We start from the raw sequence: 27767 nt of genomic DNA, 5'->3' as shown, positions 1-27767 counted from the left end.
TTCTGACCTTCCTGTGAATATTTGTATTGTAAACTAACATAATCTGTCATCTCTGTCTGTGATTATCTGTAAATTGTTCCAAAGTCTAGTTTTTTTTTCTTTTTCAGAGAACTCGTATAATTTCTCTGATTTAGCGTTGAGCTAAACGTTAACCCGTCCTTCTCTTATCATTTTGCAGCACCTGAGAAGCACGAGATTACCAGTAACAGTAATCCCCACTTTGCTTCCTTGCCAACTTTTATTGACTTTCAAACAAACAATTGTAAAATGTTTACGGGGCGCTGTGATCTGCACAGCCTTTAAAAGGCTGCGGCTCCTCCACACCCCTGCAAACCGTCCTGCACGTCTGAAGATGGGCTGCAGACGCACCGACTGCATCTCAAAGCCTCTGTCAGGCCTTTTTGAAAAACTTGGATCGCTCGTGGGCTCCTGTCCTTTTTATTTCCTCATAATTCCTCTTATGCTCTCAGCAGCACTCGGCGGAGGCTTCGCTTTTCTCAAAGACAGGGAGGACAATGACTTGGAGCGGCAGTTCACGCCCAGGAAAGGACCCTCGAAGGCAACGAGAGCGTTTGTCAGGGACAACTTCCCCCACAACGACTCCATGTTCTCAGACCACAGGTTGTACGACGGGGGCAGCTTTGCATCCCTCATTGTCGCATCAGCCAACAACTCAAATATACTATCAAATCCTGCCTTTGAGGACGTCATCAGACTCAACAACAAGATCCTTAATATCACTGTGCGCAATGGGGCACTAGGGTTCAATGAGCTGTGTGCAAAAGCCAACGGAGAATGCGTCTCGAAAATCATCCTGGAAATCGTTCGCTCTGGTGAACCTGATCGAAGCGCCATCAGCTTCCCCGTATATACCCACAGATCCGGCTCCATGTTTCTGGGCTCTGTGCTCGGCGGCGTTATCACAGACTGCAACAGCTCAGTCATAAGTGCTCAGGCTGTGAAACTCTTCTATTACCTCGATGATATGGAAAACACAGCTAATGCCTCAGAATTATGGCTGAGAGGATTTAAAAAGCTCTTATCAGATGAGACGGACGGCGAACACACCGCCGTACGTACCACACCGATGCTGATGCTGCACGTGCTTTCTCACATCTTCCTGAAACATGTTGATCACCTCTTTTTGTTTTAACTGATCTAACGAGGATTATTCTATTAGTATTTGTGTCATTCAGCATCAAGAGCTTCTTTCTAGACATCACAGTGAAAAAAAATGTTTTTTCTCAAGACCACAATGCAATGCAGCAACAAGACTTTTGACTAGCTCTTATGTTTTTATGACGTTTGCCCTCTGCACCCACCTGTAAAACCTACACAATGAAGTCAGACTTATATTTCCAGCAACCTTTTTCCCCCCGGAGTCTAAAGGCTCATTTAAAGCAAACATGAGAATAATTATGGTGGAGGAATACTAATTCACATTTTATTTTATGCATTTTGACATATTAAATTTAAAAAAATGTCAGAATTTGCTTAGAAAAACCTCCCCCATGAGTAATTTGTGTGCATTTGTGGAGCAGAATATAAGAAGTTTAAGATATAATCCAGATATGAGGCACATTTTACTGCAAAAGGGAGTAAAAGAAGAGGCACAATAACTCCAAAATAACTCATAACAGGAGAAAATGGATGATATCCATCACCGTGAAGCCAAATAAGTGTGGATTTGTGTGGTAGTTGAATGTGTGTTTGCACTGAGATGTTGAGAGAAACATTAGCTTTGTATTTAAAACAACAACGTGCAGTAAAAAAGCACATAGATGCATTTTCTCAGCGTATTAGTTAAAGTGTGTCTGCTCCCGCTGTGCCTTTACACTTCCTTTTCAGATAATGAGGTTGGCAAAGTTGCAGACGTTGCTTTGTCCTGCAGTCCAAGCTGTGCTGTCACACTGCTTTTACTGCCGTCGTGACATCCGTGTGCGAGCACCGTCGCCTGACTTAAGCGCTCATCTCGGCTTCTTCCTGCTGTACTCTGTCGTAGGTGTCTTACTACACCTCCAAGTCCAAGCAGGAGGAGATTGACAGTCACACCACAGATGGCTTCCCTTTGTTCCTAATCACTTATGCCTGCGCTATCACCTTCTCGGTGATATCCTGCCTGAGGTAAGAAGCCATGAGTGGCTGTCACACAGTGAGCCATTTCCTAACTGCAGGCCAGAGAGCTGTTGTTTATCAAAGTGACTGATCCTCGAACGCCTCAGGCCGGTCACATGCAGCCATCACAACAATGTCGCCGGAGCTGCGTCCAAAGCAGGGTCACCGCCATTTAAAAGGGTGGAGTTATATTTCATTTCTGCAGCTGAAGTAGGTCTGTCACTGACAGCCAGTGTAACCGTGCAGGGAGTGGACAAAATAATAGAAACAGCTGATGATTTCACACAATTCGGTAAAAACAGCAGTTGACAACAGCTGAACATGAAGCTTTAACTAGTTAGCCAATGCTAACAAACTTTATTATTTGTCCTTTATTGATCTATTGATCACTAGTTTCGCTGCTCGTCTTGGGGAATGAATGTGATTAAAGGTGTGGTTTTGTTTGTGATCTTACTTGTTTTTTGTTTTACTGTACAACAAATAACTAGATGCCATTAAATTGTTGCTGAAATGCATCAAGTTTGGAAAAACTGCTCTCTTTATATTGTTACCTTTATTAGCTGCATGTATTTGATTGCTGCAGCCTATCTTTACCTCCCTGACAGATTGGACAATGTGAGGAACAAAGTGTGGGTGGCTGCGTTCGGCGTCCTCTCCTCTGGTCTGGCTGTTCTCTCCTCTTTTGGCTTGCTGCTTTACATCGGAGTGCCGTTTGTTATTACAGTTGCTAACTCTCCTTTTTTAATACTCGGTGAGAAAAAAACTGACGTTTTTGTTCCGTACTGTAGTTTATGCTTGTCGTTCGGAGTGTAATATCCATCAAGTGTTATACCACATTTATGTAAAAGTGGCCTAAATGAGTGTGAAAATACTCCTTTCTCAGAGCTTAAATTGTTAACCACTGAGCAGTATTTTAACTGCTTCATATATTTTTAATGTAGATTCGACTGCAGCAGTTTGTCTTGTTTTATGAGCATTTTATGGTTTAAGTATCTTGCAAAATGCTCAAAGTCTCACAAATGGAAATACGGTCCTTTCAAACTGTGGTTAATTTTACATCACTGACAGAATTTTTTTCCAGGAATCGGCCTCAACAACATGTTCATAATGGTGTCCGACTGGCAGCTCACCAACGTGAGAGACCCAGTGCCAGAGCGGATGGCTCACTCCTACAAAGAGGCCATCGTGTCCATCACCATCACCGCCCTGACCGACGTCCTCAAGTTCTCCATAGGCGTCACGTCCGACTTCCCGTCAGTGCAGTGGTTCTGCCTGTACACCACCGCCTCCGTCCTATTTTGTTACATCTACACGATCACCTTCTTTGGAGCCTTCCTGGCTCTAAACGGGAGGCGAGAAGCCGGCAACAGGCACTGGCTGACCTGCGTGAAAATACCATCAGACATTCTCGATCATCATTCTGAGGTATATAACATCTGCTGTGTGGGCGGCGGCTATGATAAGAACACTGGAGCAGAGAAAAAACAGCCAGCGAGTAATTTCTTTAAGGATTACTACGGCCCGTTTTTGATCAAACCCTGGGTCAAGAGAGTTGTAATCTTCCTTTACGTGGTGTATCTGGCTGCAAGTATTTATGGATGTTTCCACGTACAACAGGGGATTGAGCTGTATGATCTGGCAGCTGATGACTCCCACGTTACGAGATTCAACAGGAAGGATAGGGAGTATTTTTCTGATTACGGCCCATCTGTGATGGTTATTGTGAGTGAAGAATTCCCATATTGGGATAAGACCAAGAGGCACCAACTTCAGGGATGCATGGAGGACTTTAAAAGGCTCCAGTTTGTAGATGAGGACATCTACACATCCTGGCTGGACTCCTATTTATCATATGGACAAGAAACACGTGTAAACCTTGACGATAAAGATGTTTTTCTCAAAAATCTCCCTCAGTTTTTTGAATCATTTCCGTTTTTCAAGCAGGATGTGAACCAGACTGGAGATGCCATCCATGCATCCCGGTTCTTCATCCAGACTGTGGACATCGCCAACGCCAGCATGGAGATCCACATGCTTAAAGGTCTTAAAACCACCGCAGACAGCTGCCATGTAGCATCTTTATTAGTCTATAACCAGAGGTTCATCTTCTATGACCAGTACGACGTGGTCGTCAGCAGCACCATTAAAAACGTTGGCGTGATCACGGCCGTGATGTTGGTCGTCTCTCTGCTGCTGATTCCACACCCCCTCTGCTCATTATGGGTGACATGTTCGATCGGCTCAGTGACCGTGGGGGTGACTGGTCTCATGACGCTGTGGGACGTCACTCTGGATTCCATCTCCATGATCATTTTCACCGTCTGCATCGGCTTCACCGTCGATTTCTCCGCTCACATGTCCTACGCCTTCGTCTCCAGCAAGAAAACGAGCGCTGACGACAAGGCCGTGGACGCCCTCTCCAGTTTAGGCTACCCCATCCTCCAGGGGGCCGTGTCCACCGTCCTAGGCGTGTCGGTGTTGGCTACGTCCGAATTTCACGCGTTCAGAACATTTTTTAAGATCTTCTTCCTCGTCATGTTTATCGGGATGCTTCATGGCCTCACTTTCATTCCAGTCATTCTGTCATTGTGTACAGGCCGCTCAGATAGGGACGAAAGTAAAGAGAAGAGTTTGAAAATCAGCAAACTATGACCACCGTTACAGAGCTGATCGAGCAAACTTACTCGCAGATCCCATAATAAAAATGTAACACAGCATTTGTTTTGATAGTGACCCAAATAAAGAAAGAGTGTCTCTAATTCAATGAAGCCCCAGCCGCAATATTTATGGAAGAACATGTGTAAATTAAAGGACCGGTGTGTAAGATTTCGGCTGATCTGTTAGAAATGTAAATGTTGTCATTAGTGTGTAATCACCTGAAAATAAGAATCACTGAGTTTTTGTTACCTCAGAGTGAGCAGGTCCTCCTTCACAGTCCATGTTTTATACAGTCTATTTATTATTTCTACAGTAGCCCAGGATGGACAAACCAAACACTGGCTCTAGACAGAACCATTTTGAGTTTTTCACAAGTTTCCTGGCCACCATAGGTCCTCCTACACTCTTGTGAAGTCAGGGTGAAGTGATATTCAGCTGGTTGCAATTTGCATCCTCACCACTAGATGCCACTATATCCTACATGTTGGTCCTTTAAGGTGTACTGTATTTTGTAAGTTTTTCATTTTTTAAAATGTTCGTTTTGTTCGTCTTTTTCTTAACTGAATAGCTTTTGATGTTTTCTAAGATTATGAGTGATTCTGACAATAGTTCTTTTGTGTTCACTGAGACATATTGTAATCATAGTTAATTGTAGTTTCAATAAACAAATTCCATCTATGAGCTGGCGCTGTGCAGAAATCCACACATTCATTTATATGCTGTGCAGCAGGGCCAATAACATCACATCAGCGTTACTGTGATAAAAGTACAATGCTTCTTATTAGGCAGCTTCTATCAAAATTCATAATCAGTGGTGCAAACTGATGTGCTGCTAAAGTCGTGTAGTGTCTCTAAAAATACCACCTGAAATGACAATATAATAAAATGCTGCAATTTTTATTTCTGACAAGTTTATAGTGGCATTTCTCTCATTGGCAGCAGTGTGAGTGAATGATCATTGATCAATTTGTAGAATTCACTAACAGATATATTTGATGACTGAAAGGTAAATACAATAAAACTGGTGAAGGATTTGAGCTGGGTTACAACCTAGAAGTAAATTACTGGTTAAATCTGTGAGCAACGTGCATTTAAGACACTGTTAGACTTACAGTGATGTAACTCAGCAACATGTGGCTTCAATTGGTGCCCAGAAACCGCTGTGATCAGGGTTCAGAAGCGGTCGGACTTCTGAGAACCTCACAGCTCGGATTACAATAACCTAATCAAACCTGTTATATGGTGCATAAAAGAAACCCGTTTCAAATGTCACATTATTCCAAACTGCACATCATTACGCTGCAGCGCAATTTCTCAATCCCAGGAACTGATGTTGAAGACATATCATGGTCTCCAGCTGGCAGCACATTAACATTAAGAGCCCATCGGCCATGCAGATGGTTCACACCTCTGAAGAAGGTGCAGTGTCCACCTTCGTCACTGCCATCATCACCATGACTGATGTTTTAGGAATTTTTTTTTTATTGCTTTAATTTCCCTCTCACATCAAAAAGGAAAGAGAAAGGAAAGATTCTGCTATGTTTGGGAAAGTTTCTGTCTCATACAAGAAGATTTTTTCCACAGTGAGAAAATGCAGCTGTTTTGATAAACTTGCAGTTATACAGGATCAAGCTTTTCTCAGTTATTTTCTGCGCAGCTGCTGGGTTTCCTGTCTCCTGCCGTTTGCTTGCAGATGTCAAGATTTCGGTACAGGACGAGCCAACAGCCTGGACAGCAGCTGCTCGTCGATTGGTCAAGAAAGTCCAGGAGGTCTTCAGGTTCCAGCGTCCCCGGTGGCCCGGTTCATCACGCAGGCTGACTCCCAGCTCTGTCACCCTCCGTCACGCCTGTCTTCCTCACCCTCCTTCCAGGACGAGATGCCTCCAGCCCACACAGCGTGACGTGACATGCCCCTACACCCAGCAGAGACAGCTAGAGCTTGAACTAATAAGAAAGAGCGAGGCTGATAGATTGGTGACGAAGTAAAGAAACACTCCAGGTCCCGCTTTTCTCAACCAAACCCTGAGCCTTCAGTGCAGTTTGCTTGGCCAACACATGAAGGAGCAACAGCTTGCCTCAACTCTAAATGAGTTTATTGATTGGAGACATGTCAAGGTTGTAGGAAAGGCATGACTGAAGAGGCCCTGCAGGTTTGGAAACATGCTCATCTGTCAGATTTCTGCTTTGCTTTGCTCAAAATGAATGAGTATATTTATTTGGTGCATCGTGGGTGGAAAAGTCCACAGGACGTCTATAAGGTTTGCTGCTGGACTGAAGCAGAGAGTGAACTTTAAAACTTAATCTTTCAGGAACACTATATGGCTAAAAGTATGCGGGCGCCCGAACATTACACCCACATGTGATTGCTGAACGTTTCAAAACAATAGGCTTTAATATGTTGCTATACTCTCTCTTTTGTAAAGTGCCGAAAATCAGTGTTTTACCTCATCAGCTGCATTGATTTTTGTAAATACATGCTTATTCTGAAAGTTGTTGGATGCTCCAAAAACACCTGTTTGGAGCGTTCAACAGGTAAATGACTGAATTCTGCTTTTGCTCACTTTTCACACATGACCCAACTTTTTTGTAATCCGGGTTGTCATTTTCCCCCTCTCTCATTGGCTAGCAGTGGGTGGGGCTCGGTTGGGAAAACCACTGATGTCACTGCTTCCATGCACCAATCACCAATCTGATGACAGCTGCTCTGTCACTGTCAATCAAGTGTGATAAAACCACAGTCCCGGTGAAGCGCAATGAATATTTAATGTAACAGAGAAATACTTTGAAGTTTTCATGGGATTTACTTGAATTTAAGCCAAACGCATCAAAGTATTCGACAGCGGTGACCTCAGATCTGATTAACTTATTAACGTATAAGCACCAACTGTGGGAAACCTCTTCAGTGTAATCAGTGTAATCCATATGCAAATTTTGCATCTTTTTTTCCCCCGAATTTGGAGCTATTTGCATTTATCCCACTGGAAATAAAATAAAATAAAGAAAAAAAAATCTCCAGATTGCTGCTGCATCAGTTTTCCATATTTTTTTTATTTTAATTGTTTCAGAACTTTGAATGAAAGTGGATGTAAGTAAGCGGCTCAACAGTGAAAAACGGCTCCTGGACGTCAGACTGAGCACAAATCTGTGGCCTATCGATTGATCTAAATTAAGCAGTTAATTCTGATAAATCAGCCGCGGCTGTTAACAGTTTCAGCACCGGACAGCTCCCTCGCCGCTCCGTCTGTTTCAGCACCGGACAGCTCCCAAACGCCGCGCCGTGACTGACAGAAGAAGCGACCAAAGGCGGATCGATGGCGCTCCTGGAGCCCTATGAGATGATGAAGAAGACGGGCTCTAAGGGCGCATAGCTCCTGATGTGTCTCTCCGTGGCTTCTGTAGGCCTCCTTAATGCTTGTTGTGGTCGGAAGAGGGCGGAGTGCGTTTGTCATCCAAGTGAGAAGCTCCCAGACTCGGTGCCTCTTAAGAAATATATAAATATAATAATAAGCTGCCCCTTTACCCCTCCCTTCCTCCTGGTTTTGATTCAGTCTCTGAAGCCTACACGCAGGAGGAGAGCGTCCGCCGCACAGCAGAGACAAGACAGTGTACAGAGAGAGAGAGGGAGGGAGAGAGAGGTGGGGGGAAACAGCTGCAAGCGGATACTCAACATCAACAAGCTGTATGAGGCATCTTTAAAGAAGAACAAGAAGGGATTTGGCGAGGACAGCGAGGGGGTTCCTTACGTTTCCCCCCCTCCTCCGCTTTTTGATTTCAAGAACAGAGGCGTGGAGCTCGCAAGAATATCCTACAAGTGGTGAAGCGATGGTTTAGCGGAGCAATTTGGTAGATTTTCCTCCAGCACGCTCGCCTAACGACACTGTAATTCCGAGCAGCAATCCCCCAAACATCTGTGGACGCTTTTCGCAAAGGGAGATGGCTGTTTTCCGGCTGTCGCTGCTGCTGCAAGTGGGATTTGTGATCGGATCAAACCATAAATACGCGGAATGGTCAGCGCATGGGAAAGACATCAGAGCACAGGAGGCGATTTACGGCGCTCAGACGCACCGTCGGCAGCTGGCGCATCTCCGTGCGCCTCTTCATCCACCCGGGGAGACGGCGGAGCTGCCGCAGAAAATAGAGGAGCATCTCCCCAGGGTGGTCACGGCTTTTCTTCACACGGGGGACTCGACCACCTTAAAGCACGCCAACTGCTCGCGGAGGTACGAGCTCACCTCTCTGCGGGGAAGGTCACAAGCCGCCCCGCATTACTCCATGAGCAGCGTGCTGGATACGGTGCTGCACGCCACAAACTTCCTCAATATGATCTTGCAAGCCAACAGGTCCAGGGAGCAGAGTCTCCGACGAGACATTGAGTGGTACCATGCCTTAGTCAGGAGTATACTGGAGGGAGACGCCAAGATTCACCGGGCGGTCGTCACTTTCAGCGCGGACTCGTCCGTTGCGGGGCCCTCGGTGCTTCTCCAAGCCACCAGGGCCGGTGGAGAGATAGTCCTCCAAGACCTCTCCAGCGTGGCCCACCACCATCTGCACAACCACACCGCGGACACAGAGTGGTACCACGGAGTCAAAGACAAGAAGAAGCCCAGTTTCCATAAGCGGGTGCTGAGCCAAGATTTCAGATCAGTTGACAACTCTTTAAAAAGAGGAGAGAGTTTCATCCCGGACAAGACGCACGTCAAATGGTCTGCGCCCTACCTGGAGTGTGAAAACGGGAATTTTGTTCCCCGCTGGCTTTTGACCTTATCGGCTGCCTTCTATGGCCTGAAGCCCAACCTGGCTCCTGAATTCAGGTAGGCACTCAGCTGAAACCTGAGCAGTGATGTTGCTATAAATAGAAAAGCTGGTAAACAACAAGCTCAGCAAAAACGTCACTTTTGTCCTTAACGCTGTTCACATGCATTTACCTGCATTGTGAAACTACAGATTGATGTGAGAAAGATTTCCATTCACCTAAAGGTGAGTTAAGGTGAGTTTAACCACCACACCTGCAATCCTCATGCATCAACCTGTACAGGGCTGAAGATGATCACACCTGCCTCTCCTTCCTCCCCAAACATACCGCAGTTTCCTCCTTGTCATATGAGGGGGGTTTTCTTCCCTCCTCCAGTCTGACAAGGCGGCAGGATGCTAAAAATAACTCTGGATGTTACAGGATGTACCAGTGGTGGAAACCTCTGGCTACAGGCCCTAATTCATTTTTCAAACTCACTCTGCTGCATGCTTTACTACTCAGGAAAATGTCGTGTGCCCTTTCTTTCCCCTTCTTCAAGGCTGCTAAATCTGCGATGAGTCAGACCCTTCCTGAGATGAGCGGCCGCCAATTTAAAAAAAAAAAAAAGAAGAAGCACAGCAGCCAGCATCAGCAGATGAAGAAATGCTGAAATATGTCTGATGTTTGGGTGCTTTGTGCAATCCATGTCCTAAAGCCACCCCTGCTGCAGCCTGCTCCGTGTTTATGCCAGCGGTCCTGATGTGCACTGAACAGTCAAGTGTTAAAGCTCCATATGATCCGGACCAACATCTTCCCAATGAATATTTAATCCAGATCACAAGTTGTGTGTGTACTGCCTTCGATGAATCTTTAATTGATACACTCGAGTCGCTCACAGGCAGGCATGGATTGCAAATGAGTCAAAACCTGCAGTGATTATGCTGTAATAGGCTATCAGCTACCTGGAGTTATCCCAGACTGAAGCCTCTCGCAGCAGCTCCACTCACTTACAGTCGTCTGCTGAAGCAATCTGATATGGGAAATTAGCCTGCACACTGATGAACAGTCAAACCCTGTTTTACACCAGAGCTCCAGTTTCCAGTTTATTTCTGCAGCTGAGTTTATGATTTACTTGCTCTCCATGGCCAAAGGAGAAGGTTTTATTGTCAATTTTTTTCCCCTTTCGAGGCCTCCCCCATAAGATCGAAGGTGTGACATGCGTGGGCGTTTGGTATTGTTTAATGTCTCCAGAGAGCGGCCTCATCAGCGGCACTAAAACAAGTGTCCCACTGCGCTTCAGTGAGCAAGAGAGCAGCGTCCATTCATGAATATATTTCTCATGGATTGCTTGTAGAACTATTACTCATGAAATATTGCAAAGGGAGTCCGCACACTGAAGACCAATGCAAGGTTTTATCAGAATAGTTCCACATGTTGGGAAACATGTTTCATGCCAAGAGTTAGATGAGAATTGATACCACTGTAAGCTACCTCTAGCAACCAATTAGCTTAGCATAAAGTCTGGAAAAGGCGGGAAACATCTAACATGACCTGTTTGCTTAACAACGTGTTTATTAGTGAGCTTTAGAGGTGCTGGTAGGTGGATTTTATTACCTATGGACAGAGTGAAGCTAGCTGATTTCCAGTGTTTATGCTAAGCTAAGTCAACTAAGCTAAGCTAAGCATGTTTAGTGCACACAAATAAGAGTGGTGTTGATCTTCTCATCTAACTCTGGGAGTACTCGATGGAAGAGTTCAGTATTTTGGGAAATACGAGATCGATGAGTACATTGCTGGCTTGTCTCACGTTTTTGCATTAAATATGAATCCATACAAACAGCAGCAAATTAGCTTAGCTTAGCATAAGGCAGGGGGAAACAGCTAGCTTAGCTCTAGTTTGCCAAGAAATAGTCACATCCTGTAAAACCACAACTTGCCATTTTTTATGCTTTGCTTTTTATATGGATTAAAAGTGAGCCAGGCTAGCTGTTTTCATGCTAACTATCTCCTTGCTGGAGCTTTATATTCAGTGTATGGACATGAGAGTGGTATTGATTTCTCATATAACTCTCAGCAGGAGAGTGAATGTGCAGATTTCCGAAAATGTGCATAACAGCCCAATTTGCATCTCATAGCTTGATGTAAGTGTATATGAGGCTTTGGAATTGATGGAAATGAAGCTCACATCAATTATGCTTTGCCAGTAAGTGAGCCATCTTCATCATATTGTCTTAAAGAGGAATACTTTAGGCACCTTTTCATTGTTTTCTTGCCATGCATCATCCCTCTCTTAGCTTGTTTCTCCACAGCCGTCTTTCAGACGCTCATATTGAAGTAGCAGGCGGCTCCCCCTGCATCCCCCTGCGCCCGAGCGCCCGTCCAGATAAGAAACAGGAGAGGAGTAATATAGCTGCCTCAGACATCAGCTCTCCTCCGTTTCCCCTCCAGATGAATACACAATCAATACAACAATGAATTAATAATGAAAGATGTAGAACAACAACCCTGGATAGGCCATCTTGATTCCAGCCTTTTAAAGCTTCAGTCGCTTCCTGTTCGGTGTGACGATGTCATGAGGAGGACTTGTTTGAGTTTTTATGCATCTGCCGTATGGAAACGCATAGCGAGCCGAGGCTGTTTGCTGAACACGCAGGTGCTAAACAACTAACATGAGCTGTCAGAGCAGGAGTGCATGGACGATGTTTGTGGTAGATCGACCTGTTGTTTCTCTGAAGGTGTAGGAAATCGCTCCTCTCGCACTTCATCTCCTCTCTTGCTGTCTGTCTCTTCAGCTGCACTCGAGTCACAGGGGAGGCAGCTTTGACCACACACAGCGACTGGCTGTTTTCAAGCATGCAGTGTGTGTATGTGTGTGTGTGCATGCTGTTAGTGCAGGTTCAGGCGTTCTTCAGGGTGATGCGCGCCGTCCTAATTGGCAGATCACTCACAAACTCCTAACAAATGCAAAAACCAGTTTGAAAAACACACAGAGGAGGAAGGCAGGGAGGAGAGAGGCGGTGTATGTGTGAGGTGAACTCACACTGTACTTCAAACTCACCTTTCACAACACAGACCTTAATTGCTTTGAGGCTGAAGCTCCGGCAGCAGCAGCAGCAGCAGCAGCACTATGATAAGGCTAACTAATTGAAACTATCTAAAAAGTACAACGAAATACATGTTTTTTTTCCCAGCATATTTCTCCAAAGGCCAAACAGGTTCTAATTAGATGGCAGCGTTGTCTTCATTTACGCTTGGCTTAGCTCCTCATTTTGCTGTACAAGCAGCTAAAGTCTGGACAGCCTGACTGCTGTGGGCCGCTCAGCCATCTAACAGAGTGGGAGGCCTCAAGCTCCAGCAGCATCTGCTGAGATGGACACCATCCAGGAACAAATAGGAAGGAAATCCCACAATTCCCGGGGCTAAGCACGATAATATATGACGGTAAACTGAGATGAAAGAGAGCAGCAGGAAAAAAAAAAAAGCATCCAAGAGGAAAATTAGTGGAGACTCGCAGCTAAGCATTTCAAAGCAGGAAGCTTTCCTGCCCAATAAAGATGGTGGAAATATAAGAGCACCTGAAATGAGTCTAACCTTGTAGATTTTCCAGAGTGCAACCTGAAGCAAGCAGGGGTTAAAGATCCCTAAGGTGCTCCATCTCCCCACGCTGACGTCACTGGGACTCCACCGCTCAGTAAGGTGGCCTGTCAATACGATGCCTTCAGCCAGTAAATGTCAACAGAAAATCAGCCTTTCTAACCTGCTGGAAAGAGATATCATAGTCCTAATAACACTGCTAATGATGGGAATAATCTCAGTGAGTTTGATGTGATTACAGTGATGTAATTCAGCTCAAAGGATTACACATCTGTAATATTGTTGCTGTAGGTTTAACCTTTAGTAATCTGGTGTGGGAGAAACAGAGCTGTAGTGTGAGAGAGGAGGCCTCAGGATGGAGGACGGTGTTGTGTTGTTGTGTGAACTGTAAGATGACGATATGAATTTTAAGGACATTATAGGATGATAAAGGTGGAAACGCAAAGTGCTGTTTATTAAAATAATTAGACAAGAACGGTTTAATTCTGATGTGAATTGTTATCAGCTACGGTCAGTCAGCTGATATTCTCCTCACAGCTGTCAGGCTGCCTTTGCCTGCAGCTCAAATTATTGAGCGATCTTCTGACTTGGTGTTTGGTCCTCAGAGGAGTGTCTTTAATGACAAGAGTGTCAAGAGTCCAGAAGTGCCAGCTCTCATAAAAAAAACAGAGATGTCTTTATTCGCTTTGTGTGACAGCGGCTTCGCCACGGGCGCTGTGTCTTTTTTGATGACCAGCGACAGAACTCAATAAAATGACCCAGGCTGCTTTGAAACGCTGGTAGACAAAGCAGCTTCACGCCCAGCGGCTATACTCACATTAGCTTCTGCTCGTCCTGTCGGCTTAATGCATTTCCATCACATAAGAGACATTTTCCTTGGGAGGGCTGCACGGTTCTTGCATTGTGATTGTTCCACGACATAATGCACGAACTGTGCCCTTCTCAAAGGACAGCAATGTGTTCTTGTCAAGACGCTGGGGCAGGAGACATGTGCATGTAAGTTCATCTGGGCGTGCAAGTCTTCTGGCTACATGGACAAGCTAAAGGATCGGACTCATGTTTAAGCTTGTGCCAGTCTTTCAGGTTCACCCCCGCTTTATATCATTCTTGGTTTATTCTTCTTGCTTCAGAAGAAATATTAGAAATTGTCTTGTTGTCTTGTTGACAATTTTAGATTTAGATTGGAAAAAGTGTTTGAGCACCGCATGAGAGGTGAGCTCTCAGATAACGTCTACCAAGATCTCGATCCTTAATTAGCTTGATAGTGTGATGGCTTGTTCACAATCATCATTTGGAAAGGCTCCTCCATGAAGGTCATGAATTTGTCACATTTACCATATGAATTCTTGAGTTAAGGCCCATTTTAGACCTTTTGTTCGTAGTCACAGAGACCTTCAGATCATCAGCTCATCCTTGAGCTCATCCAAAGTGGATGTAATGAAATTCTCTCCAGGCTTTCCTGAGCTATCACCTTCATGAGAATTGAACAGTTGTGAGGTCACACTGATGTTGACCTTTGACCACCAAATTCTAATCAGTATCCTTGGATTCAAGTGAACGTGCCAAATTTCAAGAAATTCCCTACAGGCAGCAGATATCATGATCACAAGAATGGGGCTTGCGTTCGGACATGCTGGTGTCAAAGCGGTGCAGAGTTTCATGAACAGAACGTCTCTCCAGCTGTTAAGCACTGGGGTGAATTAGCTGGGGTGGAAATTGCAGCAAATTCTGGGAGCAAACATCAAACCGTCTGTAAAAAAGATGAAAATGAAAGGGGTGTCCAACCTTGAATGCCTATATTCTGCTGTAGTTATGGATGTGACACACACAGACTGAAACTGAAAATCTACACCAAAAACTTTACAAACGCCATGTTTGAGTTTCGTACAATATATTAATTGTAAGCATGAAGTGTGCTGGATATCAACAGCTAGCTTAACTTGGCCATAACTGCTTCCTGTCCTCACAGTGAAGTGACAGATTTCACACACCTGAACAAACTCCTGAACGTAAGCTAACCAGTGGCTAGCTAGCAGCCATGAAAAAACATTGCAGTTACTCAAACGTGTACTCCTCCTCTCTGGTGGTGGCTAGCTGCTTCACGTCACTTCTAACCTCTGTGCTAAGCTAACGCGTCTTGGACCGGTCATGTCCTGAGATTGAGTGCATGCAGAATAAATTGACACCAGCCATCTGTCAGACTTTGGGAGGGTGACAAACAAGCTAACCATTCAAAATGCCATCGAGATTAGTAACTGCAATGAAGTTCCTGAAGTATAATCCTGTACCTGATACTGAAAAATAATCAAAACATGTACCTTTAAAATATTCCCCCTGCACCTTTTCGTACAAAATGGTAATGCATGTTGACTTAATAACAGTAAAAACAGCGTATTATAGTATGTAATGTGCACCAGAGTGCAGTGAGGACACAGCTATCGTTAGCTAGTAGGTTACAGCAGTGAGCCATGCTGATGTTGTTAGTGTAATTGATATTGCATTTAGAAAGCACCAAAAATGATTAGCTTCACTGCTCATATCAGCCTCATGTTATCACACTGCAGTGTCCACTTAGCCTCATGAGAGATAGCTAATAATCACTGCTAATAGAACAGATTCTTATGCAGCACTTGATCTGGTATTAGTCTTAATCCGTGCACTGCACTTCATTGTTTTACAATCTCCGTGCCGGAACAATTGATTTACTATGAAATTAACTATGACAAAAATCATATGAATCTTGTGTCTCTCCTCTTGCTACGACTACTTGAAACTCAGAGTTTACCATCTGATCTGTGCAGAGCAGCAAGATGGGCAAATCAATCTGAGAAAGAGTCCACCTTCTGGGCCTGAATAGAGACGTACAGCTCAAAGCGTATGGGCCTGACATTCAGTATTCATTCATGAATACATCAAAGACTGACTTGTAACAAAGAGGGCACACGGAGGCCTTCATTGCAAGAATGTTTTGGTGAATATCCTTTTGTAGCCCATAAGCAATTACCCAGATATATCTCCAGTCAGCTTCATAATGCCGGGGCTAACATTAGCACAGTCTGACTGGCCTGTCAGAAAGACCGGAGCCCCTGCTGGTGGGATGCTCCTCTCTTTGCAGGCCTGGCCTTTAGACCCACAAAGAATGGAGGATGAAAGCAGAGAGCGCTCTGTTTCCTGGGGCATCACTATCTCCTGCTCTGTGATAATCCTGTCTTCATGCCTGAGGGCCTTGATGGCCACCATGATGCTCCTGCCCGTGCTCCTCGTCGCCGCTCTCAAATTGCGACCCCGTCTTTGTGCTGCACGCGTTTTCAGTCGCCTTCAGAACCAGCACACGTGCTCTTTCTTTCTTTTTTCCGCAAGCTATTTTATGCGCCATATGTCCACTTTGGCTGGGATGCTAAAGATTGCCTGGAGAGTTGGAAGCAGAAGAAAAAAAGAGGAGGCGACTGTGGGAAAAAACAGAGAAAACAGGCTATTTTTTCTTTGTATGGACTCTCACAAGCAAAACCCAAGCAAATGTTAATGCTTGAGCTGCCAGCGAACGCGCATTTTGAAGAATCCTACATCCCAAACAAATTGTCCTGCTCTTGTGCTGTGTGCGTTTCAGCATGAGTCTTTTCTACTGTCATTACATAACAGAGAATTGAAAGGGAGGTAATTTCTCAACAAAACAACCAGCAGCGCGGTGGAAAACAGCGAGGTCAGTTTGCCCCTAGGCAGGACCGGAGCAGCAGTTATTAATAACAGAAGTGCAGGCGAAGAGAGCGTTACTCTCGCCTGGTGTGCACAGCGAGCTGGATATAGTAAACCAGCTCCTATACACCTGGAGAACATGCCGCAGCAGCGCAATTTGTGTATGTGTGTGCATATGCATAAGAAAGGGAAAGCTAGAGAGAATAATGGCTGTCACAGGAAGTCACCGGCGCTGCGGTGGGTGCGTTTACTGTACATAATAAATCCATCATAAGCCGTGGAATTTACAATAGGCACAATAATTCATTTATACACATACTGGCTCTTATTTGTGATGCATGTGATTGGCTTTTTTTTTCTCCCACCATGAAGCTTTTATTCATCCTGCTGAATAAGCAAACAATCGCGGGCAAAGAGGGAAACTTCAGGGGCCCTAAACGAATGTGGGTTTGTGGTAATTTGATTGATTAATTAATTGGCTGGGAATACGCATCACTAAAGCACAGTATCAAATGACATGATCACTGTAACAGTGTCAACACTGACATGGTGCATTTAGCTAAATAAATGTATTTTTTATTGATGTTAAATTAGAAATAAGGGAGCCACAGCTCATTTTACCAATAGCAATAATAATACGCAAGGAGCCGGTTAAACTCTTGACTGGAAACATAATTGCAGTGTCCTGTAATACAGTTTTGACAGACACCTGGCAGCCAATCAGAAACGAGAGTTTTCCATATGTATTTAGTGTAATATCAGTTTGACCTTTTTCACAGCAGACGTTTGGAAAACGCACAGGTGTAACCACTAAAACGAACACACATCTCCTCTGTCATTTTTCCCCGTCAGCCTTTTCCTGCTCTGACGTGTCAGAACGCCTGCTGCTAAAAAAAGGCCTAATATAGATCAGTGCAGAGCTTCCTGCCATCTCTTCTTTAATTACAGACAACTCGAGCTCTTTCTTCCCCAAAAGTGATAAAGCAGCGCTGACAACATCCTCCGCCGCTTTCTGTTTCGGGTGTTGTTTGGCTCCAGACTGAGCGGTAGATGGGACGATGTGTTTACATGCCTCCGTGTCCCAGCTAGTGTCAGCACACAAACCCCAGCTGTCGTCCTGATGATGCCTGGGACGTAATCCTGAACTCATTTACACGTGGAGAGAATATTCTGGACAAAATCTATATATTCATGATGTAAACTGATCCAGTGTCAGCTAATGTGAGCGGTGATGATGTTTGGGTTTGTGCTGGTGGTGCTTTTTGCTTTCAGTTGCTATTTTTTTGCTGTTGCTGCTTTATATTGTAATTTAAATGCATCACATGGAGACGCATTAGTCTATATAGAGCTTTAGTTCATGAGTCCATCGTTTCCTAATCGTTTCCTCTGTAATTTGCTTCTAATTATGGGGGAAATACAGGCAAAGTTGACAAGTTGTCTTGACTTTATTTTAAATGTTTTCCTCATTTGCATTAATCATAGAAGCCTTGAAAACCTCTAACACGATAAATTTTGGGCTCTGATTGCCTTGACGCAGCTACAGTGCAGTTAATCATTGCAGTGCGAGTGATTGGTAGACAACAGCTACTGCACAGTACAGTGATTTTGTGACATTTGTAGAACAAGGTGTGCAGAGGGCTGTTCATTTAAGAGCATGAAAAACCAGGTAATACCCTGCTCCATTAGTATCTTGCTTAGACCACAAAGGGCTCTTCAACAAAGCAGCACTGGGGGCAAAATGCATTAATAATACAAATCATAGTATTCTAATTAAAGCCTTGTTAGCCACTGATCACCGGTGGAAAATTGCACACTTACTCTAAAGGGGAAATCAACCCTGAAACAGGAGTGACGTTCAGATTTCCAGCCTGAGCTTCAGGAAGGAGAAATCCCTCCCGGCGCGTTTGAGACACAAATCCTGGAAACTGGAATCAGTGATACTCTGCTTTTCTCTTTGCTGTCTGTTAATCCTCTAACACAACAAAAGCCATGTGAAAGTCAATGCTCAAACAAGCATCCCGGCAGTTAAAGGTTATTACAAAGTCAGCCAGTGATTTATTGTCAGAGGAGCGGCTCTGGGTTTTGCCTGATTAAACAGATTACAGCTCTGATTCAGCTGCTGCCTTCGGGGGGGTGTTTTATTCACACCGATCAACCTCTCTGAGGGTTTATTTGGTGATTTCTGCTGAAAACCACACCAGAACACCCAGCTTTCTTTCCGTTTGTGTCAGTTCTTCCTGATGCAGACGCACGTGCACGTGAGGCTGCTCTGCACGGAGGATTTGTACGTGCTGAATCAGATCTCAGAGAAACATCATCTGGCTGTCATGAAACTCACGAGCAATGACTCTCGAGCACTTCTTCCACAAAGTTTAAAGTCAGTATAGATTTTCCCACAACACTTAGCCTCGGGCTGCACTCCATTTTTTACATCTGCCAGGAGGGGAAGCCTGTACGTGGGCTGAGATTGCCAAGAGACACTTCAGGGCCTCCTGTCGAAGCGCACATGTCTGAAACGTGTTGTACTTAGCAAACAGAATAATAAAGAGCTTCTTACGCGTGTATACAGTATTTGGCTGTTTGTCCTGCGTGCTGCAGCTGTCAGGTAGAAAAGGCCACAGCGATCACAGCGACTGACCTTCAGGATCTGAGACCCTCACCCTCTCTTCATAGAGCTTTAGGAGGCTAAGTGTAAATCCTGGGCAGCCCTGTTAGAGGCTCCTGCCTGGCTCAGCTGGCCCAAACGGAGCAAAGACTCCAGCCTTAGCCGCTAAGTGATCGATCTGCAGTCCACCGTCTCTCTGCCGAGCAGCACCAGAGATTAAGATGTGGACGAATTTCTTTCTGGTCCCCAAAATGCACATTTGTTGCACAGTTTTTACAATTACTCAGCGATCAATATTCTGTTGATTCTGTTTTGTTATGTGTGTGGTTACTACCACAGCGGACCCCTAAAACTCCCAGCGTCTTTGGAGCTTTGGGAGATGTAACCAGGAGGTGCAATGTTGCCACAGAGTCAGTTCGTGAGCGATGGGTTGCAGGATGAATTAGCCATGGCTGCACGGTGGCGCAGCAGGTCGTGCGCGTGCCTCACAGCAAGAGGGTCGCCGGTTCAATTCCCGGGAAGAACATGTGTGAAGTTTGCATGTTCTTCCCGTGCATGCGTGGGTTCTCTCCGGCTTCCTCCCACAGACCAAAAACATGCTCATTAGGTTAATTGGTGACTGTAAAATTGGCCCTAGGTGTGAGTGTGAGTGTGAATGGTTGTTTGTCTGTATATGTTGCCCTGCAATCGGCTGGCAACCGGTCCAGGATGTACCCCGCCTCCCGCCTGTTGACAGCCGAGATAGGCTCCGGCCCCCCCGCGACCCCAAAAGGGATAAGTGGCATAGAAAATGGATGGATGGATGAATTAGCCGTTAGCACTGGTTAATGTACAAACAGCTCTCACTGGATACTTTGACAGAGAATAAACTTAATAAACTTTCCCACTGTCGTTTCTTAGCCAATATACAGAAGTTTATTTAATGTTTAATGAACCTAAAAATGCATGTTAATGTCTATGTGTTCACATTTGACTGAGTTAGGACTGTGAAGGAGGCTTTTACTTAAAACAAGACTTTGTAGTGTAGCACCAATTTTTGCAGTCAAGCATTTATTTATCATTATTATTGTTATTTATTTAACTTTTAGAGGACAATCTGTAAAAAATGCAGTATCCTTCGCTCTGCACTGACAGTCTGAGTCTTTCAGCAGCTGAGTTAATGGTGTCCTCCTGTCTTGCAGGGGCGTGGTGCGGGTTGACATTAATCTACAGGATGTTGATATCGACCAGTGCTCCACTGACGGCTGGTTTGCTGGAACCCATCGATGCAACACGACCACTATGGAGGTGAGTGTGCTGAGCATGCGGATTAGTTAGGATTGATCCTCTGCTGAAAACTGAACTGTAACGTACACGCTTTCAGTCACATGTCCACTAAATGGAAAAGCACTAAATCTGGACGTCTCGTGACGGATGGATGGTAAACTGATGCTTCTTTAATGATCCTGTTACAACCCACTACCGCTTATCTAAACACTGCGGGCTATCTGTTAAAATCGTGGACATGCAAGTGTCTTTTTTACCATCTGCTTTAAGATAAGAAATATGTTATCTTGACAGTGCGGATCAATGCTCTGCAAACAGTGGCAGTTACAGCACTCTGCTTCCTTTTCGTGCTTCTGCTGAACATACACACAGCATCCCATAATAGTCACAAGTGTTTCTGTGCAAGCATCACCTGATGTTTACCCTCATAAATTTATCCTCTGCTGTGTCAAAGTTGCTGTGAAAAAAATATGTTTTGCTCACACCTGAGGCTTTGTGAAACGCACCTGCACCTCCTCCACCCACCTCATGTATCAAGGCGCTGCTGTTATGAAGCATGGCGCGTTCAGCTTTGTGTGAAACCAGGTGGACAGATGGACCCAACTGGACCAAGGTTCACTTGCAGTTTTTCCGCCCCTCTGGATGACCGTCATTTTTTTTTTTTAGCTAACACAGACACAGTATACACCATACAGGGTCAAGAAATATATGTTTCACTCAATATTAAAGTGATGGGAATGGAGGTGGAAACGTGTTCAGCATCGGCAGAGGAGGAAATAGCCATGACCATTTTCATACTGATGAAAAATAGCCCGTCTCAAGGCCTCGGAACATGTGGGCAGAGCTCGTGGACAGGATGATGAAACTCATAGCGCTCTGCTATTTTTAAGAGGATGTCAAATATCCACGTTCTACATGCTGAACTGGAGAACGGTCATTCATTTTTACTTTCAGCCATGCTAGCTAGAATAGGTTAATTAACTACTAATTAATTAATACAGCAAGACAAAGTGTTTTGGTAACACACTGTAATTAGTTCATCACCTACACAGTGGACTATTAAAACAGTGAAATTGAATTTAGTGTAATTACTGCACGTGTTCTGCAGAGCATGAGTATTAATGCAATTTTTCCGTGACTTAATTTACAAAATACTGTAATTCATTTCACCTTAAAACACACTTAAGCTAATGTGTAGAAGCTGTTACACATCCAGCAAGCATCGTTATCCTTCTCTTTGAGCTCAGTTTTTGGTCTCTACCCACCCCCCTGAGGGAAAGATCTGGCTCTGTAGAGGCTAAACGCTCCACTGTGGTCATCAGTCAGTGGCTCATTTTGTCTTTTGGGTGTTTGGTGCTGAGCAGGAATCATGCACAGTTGATTTATCAGCACTTTTTAGTTGAAAATGGCCACCTGCTGCTCTTGGAAATGCAGTGAGAAAGGAGTGACCGTATACACAATTAGCTCACCAGGTGACCCCTCTCAAATACAAGTAGCCATGTGTTCCATTGTTAATAGAAAAATATTGATTATAGTCACTTTTACAGATGTGTATTCCCTGAAAATATACAATATATACATTAAACAGCCTAGCAAACCGTGTTATACGCCAGTTTACTCTGCTAAAACTTTTCTTAAATCACAAGTCACGAGTTCATTCTGCCTGCTTGCATAGTAACCTGTCATCTCGTCACAGAGCGCGGCTGTCTGGCTAACAGCTGGCCTCCTGGTTGATGCTTCCTACCTGCCGGTTCAGTCTCATCGGTAGGAGCGATAGATTTTGAAGAGGTGCTGTAGATCAGACTCCTTCATAATGCATGTGATGTAATGGATTGCAGTGAGCCTCTTTGAATAATTAATCGCTCTCTTTGTCTGAGTACTTCCACCTCTCTGTGGACAGTCAATGCCAGAGACATTTGACATAGTGTGTGTGCGTGCATGTGCGTGTGTGTGTTTGTGTGTGTGCAGGGCGGCTACAAGGAGAGAAATACATTGTTACTGCTATAGATTTTAGCCAGGCTTGCGAAATAATGATCTCTGTGTGCTTACAGTGCAGGAGTGTGTTAGCAGTATGCTTGCTTACCGCTGAATGATGAAAGCTGCTGTGGTCGTGGCGTGTTGCAGGACGTGTCCTGTCTTGCATGACAGCTTTAACATGGAAGAGAGCTCATTATCGCCGTATCTGCTAGATAAACAACATAGATATGAGAAGGGAAGGAAGCAGGGACGTCGATATATCGAGGTAAATGTATCGAGAGCTGCAGTGATTTTAACCAGCTCGTTAACTCTACGAATGTGTAACGCAGAGTTTGTTTTGTAATTCATAAATTCCACAAGATCTCCTCAGCTAATAGCAGTCTTGTGCATCACAGCTGACAACCTGGTCCTAAAGTGCATGACCAGGTAAATCAGGGGTGACGTGAGAAGCTGATGTCTCTCCAGCTATGAATAGAAAGCATGACTGCAGTGGACTGTAATCAAGTCTTGCAGGGCTGTGCGTGCGTGCGTGCGTGCGTGCGTGCGTGCGTGCGTGCGTGCGTGTGTGTGGTAATGTGATAAAAACAGCATTGGGAGGGATGCCCTGCGCTTGCAAACAGGGATTCATTTAGTTTTATTGCTGTACTTTTTTTTCCTCATGCAGGTATTCCCTTTGCATGTGCAGCAATTTGTTGTTTCACAGGTTTCTTTGGGGCCATTTAGGTGAAAAAGACAACCATTTCAGGCCACATTAGAAGTATTTTCCCTCTTTTATTTGAAACAAAGCAGTTAGTTAGCAGTTAGCAGTTTTTTTACTTTCATTGACGTAGTCACATTTCCATTGCGCCCTCAGATGCTCTTTGTGACGGCGTTTACATGCAGACGCTCTGTTTTGCATGATCTGAGAGGATTTATCTAACATCTATGAACTCCTTTCATCACACATCCACTGTTGTTCCTCTGCTCCTTAGCAGCGTTTTAAGTGCCACCATTCCAGCAATTGAATTTGACAAAATGCAGTCGTTCCAGTCAGCCAGGCAGCCAGCCAGCCAGCCAGCCAGCCAGCCAGCCAGCCGGCCAGCAGGCCAGCCAGCCAGCCAGCCAGCCAGCCGGCCGGCCGGCTCCCTGGCCTCCCCTCACATCCTGCCTCTCAAGCTGCTGTTTGCCCAGCCAAGCATGCAGGCAGCCCAAACTCAGATGGAGGCAGATGCTATGGATGACTGATTCACCAGGCAAGCAGAGGCAGGCAAAACAAAATGAGGCTCGGACTGTTGACAAGAAAAATACAACAACCCAGCATGTCAGAAACCTATGGTTATTTGAAGGCAGCGCTATTTTAAAATCCAACGATTGTTAACAGATTCCTTTGATTCTCTCTGCACTGATCATTCTTCTCCACAGTTGACGTTAGCTATGGAAAAATCCCACCCAAAAATGTAGGATGTTCATTTGTTTTTAAGACAATAAAGACTAAATCATAGACAAACATGATTTTCTAACATGCTGCAGTATAGATGATTAAACTTATGAGCAGGAACAAAGCAATATAACATTTCCATCTTGTTGTAAATCACTAGTTTTTGCAATTAAGCTCTGCATACATCACCATCAAATTCCAGGAACTTGCAGGCTCTGAGAAAATCAACCAGAATCCGCCAACGCTGCTGTCAAGAGCAATATGTAACAATTTTAAACTCTGACTGCAAAACAGCAAACATTATGTTTCTTTGATCATGACTTGTGCCAATCAGGGTGAAGCTGGATGAGCCTTTTCAAAGCCAATGGAGGAGCCTAAAGATCATCAACCCTAACCTCCACGTTCTTGCTGAAAAGGTGCACACGGGCTGTTTGAGGCTGACGTTTTCCTGCATTTTTTCCCACCTCTCACCTCTCACTAATGGCACTTCCATTAGTGTGTTTCACCGTTCTTCAAAAGTCTAGGACTTTGCCGCCCTGGGGGCACCTTTCATACGAGAACACGGCTGTGGATGATGATGAATGTTTCAATCAATTAGCTTATTGCTCAGAACAAGTGGTGGAGCCCTGGGGGACTGGAGCCTGTGAAAGGCAGTGACACATAACCTGAATGATTACTCCAGCCGGCACGACAAGGACCCCTAACTCTGCTGCGTTTCTTGTTGAGGGCTGCTGAGTGAGAGGAGCGAGGCCTGCTGGTTAGAAATGAACATTTCTAAACTGAGAATGATATGAAAACAGGTGCACTTTAAGGCTAGAGATAATTAGCAAATGTGAGCATTCGATACTGAGTGCCACACCTGCTCAGCATCGGCGTTTAGCTGTTAGCATGCTAATGTTAGCATTAAGCCTAATTTATCCACACAGAGCTGCTTGTTAGTTTTACCATTTCGGTTGAGCGGTTGAGAAAATAAAATGTTATTTATATAAGGATTTTTTTAGCACACAGTTTCAAATTTCTTCTCACACACCACAAAATAAAATAAAAATGATACATAAATAAATAATAAACATAAATAAAAGCACAATGAGAGACAAAACGGACAATAAAAACACCAAAAAACAAAGAAAACCCAGGATGGAGATCTAAAATGAGTTTTTAGTAGCTGCTGTAAACAGACAATCACCTTTTGTTTCGCAGTTGGAGCAGAGAAGTGGAATACAGGACGAGGAGTTGTTCCCTCTTCTTCATTTCTGTCTTCATTTTCCTCTTCTTGTAGCAATTCCAGTCCACATATTCACACATTTCTGAGGTGACGATGAAGTACAAATTCACTTTCCAAAATGCATTTGCTAAAATATTCTACTTCTGAAAGGCAACTTTGGATTCAAACTCCTTGCCAGTTGAAGCATTATAATTTAGCACTAAAGCTAACAACCCATATGGCTGCAAAGGACTGACTGTCCACACCAAAACATACAAAATAGATGTCAAACCACGGCGTGGCAGGGGACATTTGATGGTTATGGTGTTTTGTACACTCAACAGCATGTGTGGTTTATTTTTGCCTCGCCGTGGTGCTCTCGATATTGTCGAGAAGCTGGAGTGGATATTCCAGCTCTGTATGTTGAATCGCTCTCATATCTTGACCTTGGTTCACAAGGTTGTCGTGGCCCAGGCGGCTATCATCTCAATCACACGCTGATTTCTCCGCCGTGTACCTTGTGCTGCTGAATTAATAACGCCATCAGTGTTGAACAACTGCTGCTACCCTCCTGCTCTCACCTTCTGTCTCTCTCTGGTTTTCTCGCTCTCCCAGTTTTGCAAACAGAAAAGCGCACACGAGCGACCACATTGATTTACATTCATTCCCTGGAGGCTTATAGCTCCAACCACGACCACTATATCCCCCAGTCCCAACAGTAACTAACCCCGACCCCAACCTAAGCGTGATTCTAACCTCAAGTCCAGATCAGATGGTTCTAGTTTTAGTGAGGAGAAGCTGTTTGTTCTTAGATTGTTTTTGTCTTTGCAATGTCATTATGTCATCAGATTTTTGTCCTAAAATATCTCCATGTGAACAACCGCTAGATGGCGCTAAATCCTGCACACTGGACCTTTAAGCTAAAGAGACAATAAATGGCAGCAGATGTCGAGTCGAGTGAGTTTTAGTCATAATATTGCAATTCACAAATTTGCCTCAAGGGGCTTTAAAATGTACGCAGCGTTCGACACCCTCGATTTCTATAAGGATTCCAGTCTGAAGTGTCAAGAAACCATCAGATCTGTGTGGAGTGACAGAAGGAAGAAGAGCTAACAGGCATTAACCACGGAGGTGACTGCAACCCAAGCTCTCCATGTCATGCTTTGTTTCTGTGATTTACATCTCATTGTCTCTTGTCCTGCAATCTTTGCCTGCAGCTGTCCATAACTTACAAAGATTAGACAAAGGCCATGTATCCTATCGGCAGCTATGATCCTTTATCTGCAGAGCACGTGGACGGCTACAGGAGGACAAACATTTCCTGGCACAAGAGTGTAATGTTTGCTCAACCTCTTGCACTTGTGTTGAATTACTTCAGTGAGCCGTTCCCTTATTTTAGTTCATTCCTTCAGCCGGAGGAGGACGTGTGGCAGGCTGGATTGATGGGATTCATTTGAAACACTTTGAAAACTGAAACTCATTAATCAACGTGTCACAAAAAAGATTGATTTGGGCATCAGGCACGTTGCTTCATTTACATACAACAGTTTTAGGCCCCATTCTGTCCCATAATGACTTGTCCTTTGTGTTAGCAATCATTTTCTACTAGAAACTGTCCATTTTATTCCACATGGTGGATACAGCGGAAATGAAACAGCCAGTGTTCAGCTGCTGAAAGTAAGTAAAGCAATGCACTGTGCAGAAGTAGAGTGGGAAATGTATTTTAGAAGGATTTCTTTTGTAATATTTGTTGAAATTTTCCTCGCAGCGACCAATAACAGAAGGCACTGTCAAAAAAGAATCAGGTATCTGTGGCTGCTGCATTCTTAATAAGTGCATCCAATCATTTCATTCGGCCCTAATTAAATGATTGGATGAAAAAAAGAAAAGAAAGAAATCCTTTATTAGTCACAATTTTAACACAACATGCAGAGTTAGGGAGGGGAAACTGCACACGCCATGCATATGTGAAATTTTTTCTCTGCCTTTCACCCATCCTGGTCTGTCCTTCCTCCGTGGCAGACCAGGAGCGGTGGGCTGCCAGCCGACCGGGGACCAGTTCCTTTTGTCGTCACCATTGGTCAGGTGGTGATCTTCTTGCATGTTTTCAGTGTTTTTTTTTTTAAGGAGCACGGGGAGAACATGCAAACTCCACACAGAAAGGCCCCCTTTTTCCTCGAGCAGCAGGCACTGAAGGCATGGTGGAGGACACGCCACCAGCGCCCACAGCAGGGTTCGAACCAGGACCTTCGAGCTGTGAGGCGACAGTGTTGCCACCTATGGCCTACCATCCTGTGTGCCTACCTGTGCGCTCATCACACACGACCCGATTCATCTGCATGTTTACTGAAATGAATTTGTAGCGCAGCGTCTAGCTCGATGTCCCTCTTCACTGGGACCTGACTGTTCGTTTAACATGCTGTATGCTCCGCTAACTCCCCAAGCCCCTTCATGAATGTGATACGAGTAAGTGTTCCCTCTGCACTCATTCAACAGAAATGCTTAC

General features: G+C 44.5%; 2 protein-coding genes across 3 annotated transcripts in view; both read left to right on the top strand.

Moving 5' to 3' along the window:
- The first annotated feature begins 352 nt into the window (after positions 1–352).
- LOC139347094 (patched domain-containing protein 3-like) lies at positions 353–4767 on the top strand. Its single transcript, XM_070986561.1, has 4 exons — positions 353–1072; positions 2003–2124; positions 2721–2866; positions 3197–4767. The coding sequence occupies exons 1-4, from the start codon at positions 353–355 to the stop codon at positions 4765–4767; spliced, it is 2559 nt and encodes an 852-aa protein (XP_070842662.1).
- A 3552-nt stretch (positions 4768–8319) lies between these two features.
- The window catches only part of gpr158a (G protein-coupled receptor 158a), a 64249-nt gene continuing 44801 nt past the window's right edge, over positions 8320–27767 (top strand). For both annotated transcript variants that reach the window (XM_070986277.1, XM_070986275.1), the window contains exons 1-2: positions 8320–9584; positions 20579–20684. In XM_070986277.1, coding sequence (XP_070842378.1) covers positions 8707–9584; positions 20579–20684 — 984 coding nt within the window. In that variant the 5' untranslated portion in view covers positions 8320–8706. The remainder of the gene's footprint in view (positions 9585–20578; positions 20685–27767) is intronic.

This window comes from Chaetodon trifascialis, chromosome 18 (assembly GCF_039877785.1).
Source record: "Chaetodon trifascialis isolate fChaTrf1 chromosome 18, fChaTrf1.hap1, whole genome shotgun sequence".
Taxonomy (NCBI): domain Eukaryota; kingdom Metazoa; phylum Chordata; class Actinopteri; order Chaetodontiformes; family Chaetodontidae; genus Chaetodon; species Chaetodon trifascialis.
The sequence above is the reverse complement of the archived record's forward strand: the minus strand, read 5'-3'. Positions and strand labels throughout refer to the sequence as shown.